General features: G+C 33.3%; 1 protein-coding gene across 5 annotated transcripts in view; it reads left to right on the top strand.

Annotated features, from left to right (window-relative positions):
* The window catches only part of LOC136029271 (guanine nucleotide-binding protein subunit alpha-13-like), a 55,207-nt gene that overhangs the window by 9,739 nt on the left and 32,440 nt on the right, over positions 1 to 13,028 (top strand). For 3 of the 5 annotated variants that reach the window (XM_065707518.1, XM_065707522.1, XM_065707521.1), the window contains exon 2: positions 5,437 to 5,947. In XM_065707518.1, coding sequence (XP_065563590.1) covers positions 5,456 to 5,947 — 492 coding nt within the window. In that variant the 5' untranslated portion in view covers positions 5,437 to 5,455. Of the gene's footprint in view, positions 1 to 1,866; positions 1,946 to 5,436; positions 5,948 to 13,028 lie in introns of all 5 variants that reach the window. The other 2 variants (XM_065707520.1, XM_065707519.1) reach the window with 1 other exon arrangement.

Genomic DNA, 13,028 nt, shown 5'->3' with positions numbered 1-13,028 from the left:
GTATGGTTAAATTGGAAAATTTAGAAAAATTGAGGTATTTTTAACTTACGAACGGGTGATTGGATCCTAATGAAGTTAAACAAAAAAAAAGTTTTTTTAATGAAAGTAAGGAGCGACATTAAAACTTAAAACGAATAGAAATTACTCCGTATATGAAAGGGGCTATTCCTCCTCAACACCCCGCTCTTTACGCTAAAGTCTGACTCTTTCTCTTAACTCTACTTTTTAAAACAGTAAAAAACTTTAGCGTAAAGAGTGGGGCGTTGAGGAGGAAAAGCCTCATTAAATTTAGTTAAATTTTCATTAAATCTTTTAAAGTGGATTCAATTTCTGGTTATTGAATGTCAGCACTAACTGCAGATTCAACACCTCTTACAACTTTCAGTATATCACTTCAAGCACAAAAAAGCATCAAGCGGCATAATATGCACATAAGGTGAATTCTAAGACCAAATGGAGGAACTGTTTAGGGAGTTAGATGGGGTTAGGATTGTTGTTGATGATATTCTCTTACCCAGTCCAAATGGTCTGGGTAAGTATGTCATTAACTGTCATTAGTTTATAGGCTTATATCATGTGAAGATCAGTCTTTTGCAAATTTCAAGAGCTTTCAGCCCCCAAAACAATTTACTGTTGTCTTATCACGTTTGATAGTTCAGGTGGTGATTCTGAAGAATTATCATTTTAATTCTCGTTGCTATCATTTTTAACACGTTTTAATTCTCGGCGATTATCTTCTAACCTTTTATCTGTCGTTTCATTTAGTTTCTGTTATCTTGTTATTTTTGTTTATTATCTGTTTATCTGTCGTCTATTTTCTTCTTCTATATTTTGGATTTTCATTAATTTAGACAATTTGCCAATGCCCTTTGCTTTACCTGCCCTTATTGGTCAGTCTTACATGATAAACCAGGTTGTAGATTTGTTAATTGTTCAGGTGCAGGGACAAAAACTCCTTTTTCTTCCAACGAAATATCTTCTACAACGCTTGTAATTTTATACATCATGCTATAGGGTATTACATGCTACAGGACACCTGCCCAAAAATAAAATAATCTGGATGGATATTGAATGGTTCAAATAAATTTGTTCCAGCTATGATTACCGTTTCTAAGCCTATAGATCACAGCTTTTTAATATATAATAAAAACATATAAGTAAAATATATAATATATATTTTATATATAATATATATCTTAAAATTTTAATTAAAAGCAAGGCAAGGCAATCTTTCTTTGCTAATTCTTCCTTACAAAACAAATCTTCTTTTACATGTTATATATGTATATATATATATATATATATATATATATATATATATATATATATATATATATATATATATATATATATATATATATATATATATATATATATTTATATGTATATAAATATATATATATATATATATATATATATATATATATATATATATATATATATTTATATATATATATATATAAATATATATATATATATATATATATATATATATTATATATATATATATAAATATATATATATATATATATATATATATATATATATATATATATATATATATATATATATATATATATATATATATATATTATATATATATATATATATATATATATATATATATATATATATATATATATATATATATATATATATATATATATATATATATATATATATATATATATATACGTCTTGTAGACATGTTCCATTGGGCTGTTGTGTTAATTAGTCTATGTCCTGAAATTTTGATTCATAGATTTCGTTTTGAAAATTATGGGCATGGGGGTTGTCAGGGTTACTCATGTTAATTTTTGATTGTTTTGAGTTTGAATTGGTCATCTATTGTAATTTCTGTTCCAGCCCTTCGACTTCAGTCATAAAAAAGCACCTGTGTCTTGTCAGCATATCATAACTTACTGGCCTCTCCCCATGGGCTATGGTAAGTTATGTTACCCCTAAAGGGATAGTTATTGCATTTTCACCTATAAACAAAGTGGTTCACTCGACGCACTTGTTTCTTGGTGCTTCATTAGACGGGATTTTAACACGTGTGACACCAATAAGGGTCAAGGCTTTCCATTATCTTCCAGAGAATAAAACCATAGTTGATGAACAAACCATAGTTGATAGCTCAAACGAAAAACCTTGTCAAAGAGAACCGTATTAGATATTAATTTTGCTTGAAAAACTTATTTTCTGGGAAAGCTTTTTAATTAATACTAAAAAAAAAACAGAAATTAGGCAATGCAATTAGGAAGTCACAAAAGTTCGAGTGCTATAAACAGAAGTTGTCTTTATTAACAACAATATACAGATTAGTTACATATGATGTCAAATAGTGTCATGGTAATGAAACACTGCTTTACAATCATAGATACCATAAAAGCCGTGTTTTAATGGACACATCTGGTTTTAAAATGTACATTTTTACTACTACTTAGTGTTCGGTTGGGGATTCATGGTGGTGTAAGTATTTTTTATTGGTTAAACGCACAGAAAAGGACAAATCCCAATTTTTAGAAAAAAAAAACGGGGAAGAAAAACAGGTTAAAAAAGGAGGACATGTCCCCCAAAAGAATACATAAAAGATACGTAAATCTGCTTCTTTGTATTACAAAAATACAGTCAAGGATTTGTTTTCTACTCAGCCAAAACAATGATGTAATAAAATTAGAAATAGAAAAACGTGGGAAAGCCCAAAAGAATTTAGATTTTCATATCCAACAAGAGCCCTTTGATGCAGCAAATGATATGAATAAATTCCTTTCCCCTCACCCCCCTCTCCTCTCTTTGGACATTCCTTAAAATTTCTGCTCTTCCAATTTCCCTGTTATGTCGCCCGTAGACGCAGTAACACAAATTAAGAACATAACAAGTACAGGGCTTTTCTGCTTGATATTACAATTGAACCAGTTAAATCCTTCGCTTACAGTCTTTCAAAAGTTATGTCCTTGCTTTTTTAATTTTAACTTTTTAATAACTTTCTACCTCTGCTGGTAAGTTCACAATTTATTGGAAGTTAGGTTTTATTGCTTCGATTAAAAATAAAAGTAACAAAAAAGATTTTCATGGTGTCCCCCTCCCCCCATTACGCTCGCCTCCTTTTTCTCAAAACTATATGAAAGTGTTTTAGCTGGTTGGTTGAAAGTAATGGTGAATTTTAATACTGACCGCAGGCAATTCAGGAACTTAGGCTCCTGGCATCTATTATTACCTGGCTCAATATTATTGAAGTAGACTTAGAAAAAGCTTTTGGTTTAGTCAACCACGAAACATTGATAGAAAGACTTTTCAATTAATTACAAGTTGGTCTGTATCTAATTAGAATATTTATGTCTTTTTTATCTAATAGAAGAGAAGTCGTTAAATACCTTAATATATATTCTGGTGTCCTCTCAGTTTACAATGGTGTGCCCCAGGAACCCTCTTAGACTCAATTTTCTTTCTTGCTTTGATAAACAACCTTGTTGTTGATTTGTCAAATAGATGGCAATATTCGGATGATCTAAATGTCTCAAATTGTCCTGAACATCATTGTTTCAGAATTTTCCTCTCATCTGTACATTTTGTACAAATGAGTTTACAATGGCGTGCCCTAGAGGATCCTCTTAGAATCAATTGTCTTTCTTGCTATGATAAACAACCTTGTTGTTGATCTTTCAGATAGATGACAATATTTTGGTGATCTAACTGTCTTAAATTGTCCTGAACTCAATTGTTAAAAAAAAAATTTCTTTCATTTGTACATTCAATCCTCAAGTACGTATGTCATGTTTGTCATCCTGGTATTTCTGATGATCTGTCTGACAGACTAGAGGCAGTCCAAAGACGGTCCTTAATTATTATCTTCAATGAAGATGGTCTCTTTTATCTCTCATCTTAGGAGAGAGTATTTGGTCACCCTCAAGGAAAAGATAATTAAAAACTTACTTGCAGTATGTCAACAACGCCCTTCATAACCCCGACTAAATTCACCTTTTCTAGTCAATGTTTTCCCATCCAACCTCGCCCCCCCCTTGTTCCACCTCACCATCTAAATATATAGGATTTAATATAGCAGATCTATTTGGATGAGTTGACAACTTGGGAACTTCAAATATAATTTAAGTTACAGTATGTGTCTCTAAAAACTGTGACAATAGACCTTGAGAGACAACACTTTTAAGCAATTAAAAGGAGCTGGATATATAAATTTGGTAGATTTATACCGTAGACCTAGAGCTGAAACTAAATAGAAAAAAGAAGAAATATAATGAATGCAACATTGCAATATTAATGCAACCTGATTGAAACTAAATAAACTACTAATACTCTCCCCTCTGTCTAAAATGATACAAAAAGCACTTGGAGTGGGCAGGGTGATTTGCTAAAAGTAAAAAGGTAAAAACATCTGACCCCCCCCCCCAGAAAAAAGAACAAGAAACTGTGGATCCCTACCTAACAGATACCTCATTAGCTACATCCAAGAAGTCCCCAAGTCCTAACCACACAGTTCAATCACTTAAATGAAGTTAGGTATTGAAGCAGTTTACATTCAAAGTAGCCAAACACTAGATTGGGCTGGTAACTTCTGTTTTCAAGACTACTGACAGTTTTCACTCATATAAGTTTTCCCTTCTCTATTCCCCAGATATTCTTAACTCCTAATGTTGCAACTAATTGCCTGATTATCTGACAAGGCATGTTCACTTATTAAGATCGTAATTAAAACTAACAGAGATGTACCATAAGGATAGGATCAAGCATGTTGAATCCTAAAAACATATCACACACAGGAAAAAGCCTTCAACTTTTTTTTCAACTGGAACCTAGTAAAGAACAAACCAATTGTGGTTTTTTCATCACTTGGAGATTCTTCGTCACTTGACAGTTTTTTTTTAGATTGGCAATGCTTCTTGACTACTCAAGTCTTAGCGTCAACCCACAGTGTGTTGATATAGTTGAGTTTGAACTCTGGGTCCCAGATCACTAAGGTGATATCAAATTAGATTGGCAATGCTTCTTGACTACTCAAGTCTTAGCGTCAACCCACAGTGTGTTGATATAGTTGAGTTTGAACTCTGGGTCCCAGATCACTAAGGTGATATCAAATTAGATTGGCAATGCTTCTTGACTACTCAAGTCTTAGCGTCAACCCACAGCGTGTTGATATAGTTGAGTTCGAACTCTGGGTCCCAGATCACTAAGGTGATATCAAATCAACTACACCACTACAGAACCCTTAATTAATATTTTTTTACACGTTTTTATATTTTCGTTACTTTGGCCAGGGTTTGTTCCTAAGAGCATGGAAAAATACTATAGTACACACAGGAAAAAGCCTCCAGCTTTTTCTTAGCTAGAACATAGTAAAGAACGAACCATAAGGAATCAGGCCGCAAGGAAGTTCAATATGACATACCATTTTACTAAAATGTTTTTCTCTTCCAGGTGAAAGACTTATCATCAAATGACAATGAAAGGAAGTGAAACATTTATCCTATGTGCCTGCTGTGTTCGACTGAATTATCCAGAAGAGGAGAGAGAACAGACCCGACAAAGTAAAGAAATTGACAAATGGCTAGAAAAAGAAAAAAGTAAAATGAAGCGTGAAGTCAAAATTTTACTCCTTGGTGCTGGAGAAAGTGGTAAATCAACTGTGCTTAAGCAAATGAAAATCATTCATGGACAGAGTTTTACCAGGGAAGAGTTGGAAGAATATTTGTCAATTATTTATAAAAATATAGTGGGTGGTATGAGGGTCTTAATTGATGCTAGGCAGAAATTGGACATACCATGGGAAAACAATGATAATGAAATGTTGAGTTTGAAGTTCTTTAGATTCCTTCCAGCCATGAACTTAGATACTTTATCGTTTATTGACTATGTCCCCAGTATAAGGAATTTATGGCAAGATGAAAGCATTCAAAAAACGTTTAGACGAAGACGAGAATTTCAATTGGTAAGAGGTTTTGTTGTTATTATTCTTAAGTTATGCGAAGGGTTTGGTATTAGACTGGACCATCTCTGCCAGCTCCATGCTTGAATAATAGTGATGGTACATGAACGTTTATGTATTTTATATTTCACTCACTATATACTACTACTACTAACAACTCGCTGAAGAACCAAGCTGCCCGAAACCAACACAGCTGCGCACACTCCTCCTCCATCCCAGTCTATTAATAGCCTCCCTCTTTACACCCTCCCATGAAGTTTCCATTTCCCTTAAATCTCAATTAAGACATCCTCCCCCTCCAATCAGAGATGACCTGCTTTTTGTTTGCTTCTAGAGGGTTGACGCATTATATAGGTATATAAAAATAAACAGACAAGAATGAGAAAATTTGATTTTCAAGTTCTAGACAAGCAACTTTCAAGATATATGCTTCCATTGTTAAGTTGTTAAAATTGAGTTTCTCTGTTTTGGATACAATTTAACTCACTCTAAGTGATGGAACTTGTAAACAAATCATGTAACTAACTTGCAAATAGCCGGCTTTTTGTCTTGTCTCTCCAATTGCGTCAATTGGGGGGAGTCCTCTGTCCCCTAGATTTTGAAAAAATACGTTTGTGGTGAGGTATTAGATTAAAAAATACATTTAACTGGCATTTTAACTGAAAAATTGAAAAATACGTCACCCGCCTCTAGATTTTGAAGAATACATTTTGTCCCTCCCTCTAAACTTGATAAAGGTTGATGCTGCTGTCTCTCCGTTTGCTGGGGCCATGGCTCTTGAATGCTTTTTATTTTCCTTCACTTTTTTTTATCTGAATTAATGTGTATGGTGTCTTTTTCAACCCAGGAGTAGCCATCACCTCACTCAAGTTTTTCACCTAAATTACTTATTGAATAAAGTAATTTCAAGTCATAAAAACAAACACCCAATAATGACGCTTATTATAAGAAAAAGAAAAAAAGACGCCGTATATGAAGAATATCGTAGTTGCAACCACTTTTCTTGATTTTCAAGCCAATATATTCCCTTATTGTTCAAACCAAGGGACGGTAAGTTTCCTATATAGCGGTTTGGACAAGGCGGTCCTTATAATGTACTTCATTTTTTGATCTGATTTTAGTTTAAGGAGTTATACACTATATTACTACGGGGCGTGATCGTCTCTTACTAGGTTGCTAGCTACTGCGCAACCAAGACTAGAAGCAAATCTCTAATTTTGTTTCTGGAATCTCTGATTAGAAGCAAATCCGTTTGTCGCAATTTTAATGGAAACGGCTGTAAAATCTAACAAAACAAAATTGCTTGGCAGGATAGCTTCAGGTACCATGTATATGTCACAAAGTCAATTGAGGTCTTGAAGTTCACAGACATAACCAATCATGGCTGTGCAACCTAGTAAAGACTTATCTTTAGCCCATAATAACCGAAGATTTAAAAGCACATTTTGAAAAAAACAAAAAAGGTGTCAAATGAGGAAAAATCGCTATTTGAAGCTAATTCAGGAATGGTAACTGTTATTTAGGTGAATCTTATAGGTAAAAGTTTATTGGAGAAGCAAATTCATGGAAGTTTTGAAAAATCCTGATATCCCTCAAATATCTTGATATCCGAAAAAGTATCCTGATATCCCTAAAAATATCCTGATATTCTTCAAAAATATCCTGATATTCTTAAAAAATATCCTGATATTCCTAAAAAAATATCCTGATATCCCTAAAAAAATCCCTCCCAATATCCCTTAAAAATATCCTGAAATCCCTAAGAATATCCTGATATTCCTCAAAAATCTCCTGATATCCGTAGAAATATCTGATTTCCCAAAAAATATCCTGATATCCCTTATAAAAAATTTCCTGATGTCCCTAAAGAATGATTTCAGATTGAAGTAAAAACTGCGTTATTTGAATCATAATAAGCGAAAACCCAATTTAGGAGAATTACAGTCCCCGATCTTGAGCGACAAAGAAAATCACCTTTTCGCATGGGAATCAGTGGTTTGTCCTTTTTTCCTTTTTTTTTGTTTCGTCGCTTCTAAGGGCACTCAGACACCATTGAGATATGTTTAAAGGCTCATTTGAAAGCCAGTTCTTATATCTACGTGCATTCTATAAGCTATATTAGTTAACCTAATATTTAAATAAACTTTTGACGAAAACTGTATCTCTATATACAAGATGACATAACATGTATCTTTTGAAAAAAAGTTTTAAGAACGACAATCCAATGGGACAGGGTTTGAAGCGTTTGGTTGCTCAGTATTTTATTATATAGGGCTTAGTGTTAGGCTTAGCCCCCCCCCCCCTTCAGAGAATTCCCCTGGAAATTCTCGGGGGGGGGGGGGCTCTTTGTTCAAAATAAGCAAGCATAGTTTAAATAAAAAAATTCAAAGGTCATCAAACCCTATTCATACAAATTCATACAAAAAGTGCCGGATATCATCCACTAGGCGTACATTAGAAGATTTTCCCGTCTGAAGTACTTTTAAGAGATTTTTTTCCAATTTATTTTCAATAACATGGAATAATTCTCCAAGACAGGATCAAAAAAAAATTACGTTGGCTGTTCACTTTTATATTTCAGGAGAATTTTCCAGGGGAATTATCGGGAGTGAATTTTCCGCGTGGAAATTTTCTGTGGGGCTTTTTTGCAGGGTGAATTTTTGTGGTGGATATCCAGATCCAATAAGATTTCTATTAAGAACTGCTGTATACAAGACCAAGATGAAAGTGATTTTCAAGATGAAAACGAGATATGTCCTAATACGTGAAAGAAATGAATGAAGTGCGAAATTTGGTGTGAATACAAGTTCGCTGCAGAGTTGAGCCATATCCAATTGCACGATTACAGCCACTCCTGTCAAATTTACAAAAATATATATCAAATCAAATTTGCAAAAATATATATTTTGCTGTTGCTGTAATGATAAATAATGAAAATTGTTCTGAACAATTGTTATTTTTTAGTAAAGCTAAAATAACAAACACAACTTAGAAACAATAGGAAAAATTGTCAAGACAGCGGAATTCAATTCAGTGAATACTTCGGCCCTATGTCCAAGGGCCATCTTCAGCAGCACAACGCCAGAATATATATATATATATATATATATATATATATATATATATATATATATATATATATATATATATATATATATATATATATATATATATATAGACAAATTTACATTAAAATGTGTGATTTAAAACTAAAAATGTTTTTAAAAAACTTTTTAAAACAGCTCTAGCATCCTTACTTCAACGAAGTTCAACCAGGACCCTATTGTTTCTAAGTTGCGTTTGTGTAACATTTAGAGGATCTGAGGGAGGCTTAACCCACCCCACTGCATTAATGACAATTTCTGGTCATTATCAATTTCTAGTCGCTTCAAGCTTTATTTATTCATTTGGGGCTGTTCCTAGGGTTGACGGCACCTGGGACAAGATTAATTACGCCCCCCCCCTCCCGACTTAAATATAATTAAAAAAACTAGTTGTGGCATTCCCCTGCCGTTGCACCTGGGCAGTTTGGTCAACTGCCCCCCCCCCACCCTGAACGGCTCTGTTTTTATTCACAGTAATTTCTTCTCGTTAAGTTGAACTTATTTTATGACTTTAAGATTTCTGCTCTTTATAGAATTTGATATTACTCTCTACTTTTCTTAGAACAAACTATTATTCTCACTTTTGTTAATTAATTGTGAACTGTTTTTATAAAGGTATAAAAGCTTTTGTTTGTCGATAGGCTATGCTTTATTACGGAGTTTCCACATTTTCAGGCTGGTTATAGGTTTTTTATCTTTATGGTTATTTGTATAGGAAATACCTAAGGGTAGTAAAATTCCTGTTGGACTATTTTTGAAATAGATGACATCATGGGTTTTTTTGTAAATGCTAGTGGGCGGAAAAACCATCGCCGATCGTTTTATTTTTTCCAATAAAAGTGAAACTGGGATTTATTTTTTTTCTTTTGGGGATGTATTTTGTATATTTAAATAAAGCAAAAGAGTTTATTGCTTTTAAAATAGTCGCGCTGAAAGTTTTTACGTGTTATCCTGACCACACTCAAGTTCTTGATCTGAGTAAAACCGGTTTCTCCGTCTGCATTCGAAGATAATTAGCTAGGCCTGAGTGAGATAAATTACTATGCAATAATATTTTAATTAAATATTTGATATATAGAAATGGTCAGGTTAGGTATTCAATCTATTGCATTTTGGGCGGCCTGCTTTTCATAATTTTGTTACTGAAGTGTTATATTTTCATCAGACTTTGGTACATCTCGTTATGATTAACCTCGGAAATTTTATAGCGAATATCATGCTTGAGCTGCAAAAGAAAAAATAAATATGCTAGTTGATCCAAAGCTCTTTATAATAATATAAAGCTATATATTTTTTTTCTTTTTCTGGCTTTCAAACTTATAACGCTGGAGTTTTTCTAGCGAATATCTTGCTTTATTTACCAAACAAAGAAAAAATAATGCTAGTTTATTAGTCTGCTGGCTAGGGAGCCGAAGCTCTTTATATCTGTATAAATTATGTTTTTTTTGGCTCTCAATTTAATTACGCTGAAAGTTTTCGAGTGAATATATTCTTTGAATTGCCAGAAAAAAAGAAGAAAAATATTTGTTTATATAAACCTTTTTTTTTCTGCTTTCACAAAAATCACACTGAAAGTTTTCTCACGAATATCATTCTTAAATTATCAAAAAAAAAGAAGAAAAGAAAACAAATATTGCTACTAGTGCTCTCCCGGATTCCTAAATCTCCTGTAACCGATAGGAGGTGGTAGGGAGGTCTGGTTGGTTGGGTGTGGTAAGGAGGTGTGGGTGGATGGCTGGTACTGAGCTAGTAGGTTTTTTTTTTTTTTTTTTTTTTTTTTTTTTTTTTTTTTTTTTTTTTTTTTTTAAGGGGATAATGTTAAAGAGAGTGATCTTTTTTTGTATTTTTTTTGTTAGCTAGTTATTATGTTATTTTTTTTGTGTGTTTAGAAAATGGACGATTAATTTTTACTACTGCACGCCAACAAAAACGTATGTTTAGATGTATCAAACAGTTCGTGGTAACGAACTGTTTGATACCGGGCCTATATAGTAAACGAAACTTTAAAAAACGGAATTTTGAAACTAATAGATACATCGAAAGAATCAGATTTTTATGCTGATTTTAAATATATAAGTTTCATCAAATTTAGTCTTACTCATCAAAAGTTACGAGCCTGAGAAAATTTGCCTTGTTTTGGAAAATAGGGGGAAACACACCCTAAAAGTCATAGGATCTGAACGAAAATCACACCATCACATTCAGCATATCAGAGAACCTTACTGTAGAAGTTTCAAGCTCCTATCTACAAAAATGTGGAACTTAGTATTTTTTGCCACGTGTTTATTTGTTTATTTGTTTGTTTGTTTTTCCATGGGTGATCGTATCGACTAAGTGGTCCTAGAATGTCGCGAGAGGGCTCATTCTAACGGAAACTAAAAGTTCTAGTGCCCTTTTTAAATGAACAAAGATATGAAGGGCATTTAGGCCCCCTCCCACGCTCATTTTTCCCAAAGTCAAAGGATAAAAATTTTGAGATAGCCACTTTGTTCAGAATAGTCAGAAAACATAATAACTATGTATTTGGGGCTGACTTACTCCCCCACAGTCCCCAGGGGAGGAGCTGCAAGTTACAAACTTTGACCAGCGTTTACATACTAATGGTTGTTTGGAAGTGTACATACCTTTTCAGGGGGATTTTCTGGTTGGGGGGTTGAGGGGAGAGGGCTACGTGGGAGGATCTTCCCTTACAGGAATTTGTCATGGGAGAAGAGAAATTCCGTGGAGGGGATGCAGGATTTTCTAGCATAATTTTTAGAAAGACAATGAGAAAAAATATGAAAAAGTTTTTCCACTGAAAGTAAGGCCAGCATTAAAACTTAAAAGGAACAGAGATTATTACGCATATGTGGGGTTTATCCTTTTCTAAATACCTCGCTCTTTACGCTTAAGTATTTTTAGTAATTTCGACTATTTATTCTACAGCCTTTGTGATTCAGGGGTCAATCTTAAAGAATTGGGACAAAATTAAAGCTTTGGTGTAAAGAGCGAGGTATTAACGAGGGGTCAAATCCCCTCATATACATAATAAAAATATAGATTTCGTTACGTAAGTTAATTTGTAAGTCACGTATATTTTTTACCAATAAAAAAGTTCGTTAAAAATTAAAAATTCTAGTTGCCTTTTTCAGTAACCAAAAAACTGGTGGGCAACTAGGCCTCCTCCCCCACCCTTTTTCTCAAGATCGTCTGATCAAAACTAAGAGAAAGCCATTTAGCAAAAAAAAATTAATACACAAATTTCGTTTTAATTATTCATTTGCGGAGAGCCAAAATCAAACATGCATTAATTCAAAAACAGAGCGACATTAAAACTTAAAACGAACGGAAATTACTCCGTGTATGAAAGGGGCTGTTCCCTCCTCAACGTCCCGCTCTTTACGCTAAAGTTATTTACTGTCTTATAAAGTAGAATTGAGAGAAAGAGTCAAACTTTAACGTGAAGAGCTGGGTTGAGGAGAGAACAGCCCCTTTGATACACGGAATAATTTCTGTTCGTTTTAAGTTTTAATTTCGTCCTTACTTTCAGTTAAAAAAACTTGTTTTTTTATTTAATAATGTAAAGAGTTATAATTGTCTTTATTAATAAAGTATCGTATCGTACCTGGACACTTCTTGTTGAAATTATTAGTAAAGTCTCTTTTTACTATTATTACTAATATTGGAAAGCCTTTTCCGGGGAAAAATTCTACTTCTGAGAGCCGTTTCTCTTAGATTGATCCAAAGGACCTTTCCCGGGGAAATCGTGGCTTAAAAGTGTGCTTTTGCACATTGCATCCTCTCATAAATTTTGATAGTAATGCGCATTATCATGGTCCTATTGTAAATCATGGTCCTGGTACCTTTTAAGGGGGGGCAAAAAGCACCCTTAAATTCCAAGTTAATATCCAAATAAATTTTTATAAGTCCCAGTTGTTTAGGCTATTTCCAAATTAATTTGGAAATTTGGGTTGTACGAGTCATATAACCGATAAAGCAGA

Source organism: Artemia franciscana, chromosome 7, assembly GCF_032884065.1.
Source record: "Artemia franciscana chromosome 7, ASM3288406v1, whole genome shotgun sequence".
In the NCBI taxonomy this organism is placed as follows: domain Eukaryota; kingdom Metazoa; phylum Arthropoda; class Branchiopoda; order Anostraca; family Artemiidae; genus Artemia; species Artemia franciscana.
The sequence above is the reverse complement of the archived record's forward strand: the minus strand, read 5'-3'. Positions and strand labels throughout refer to the sequence as shown.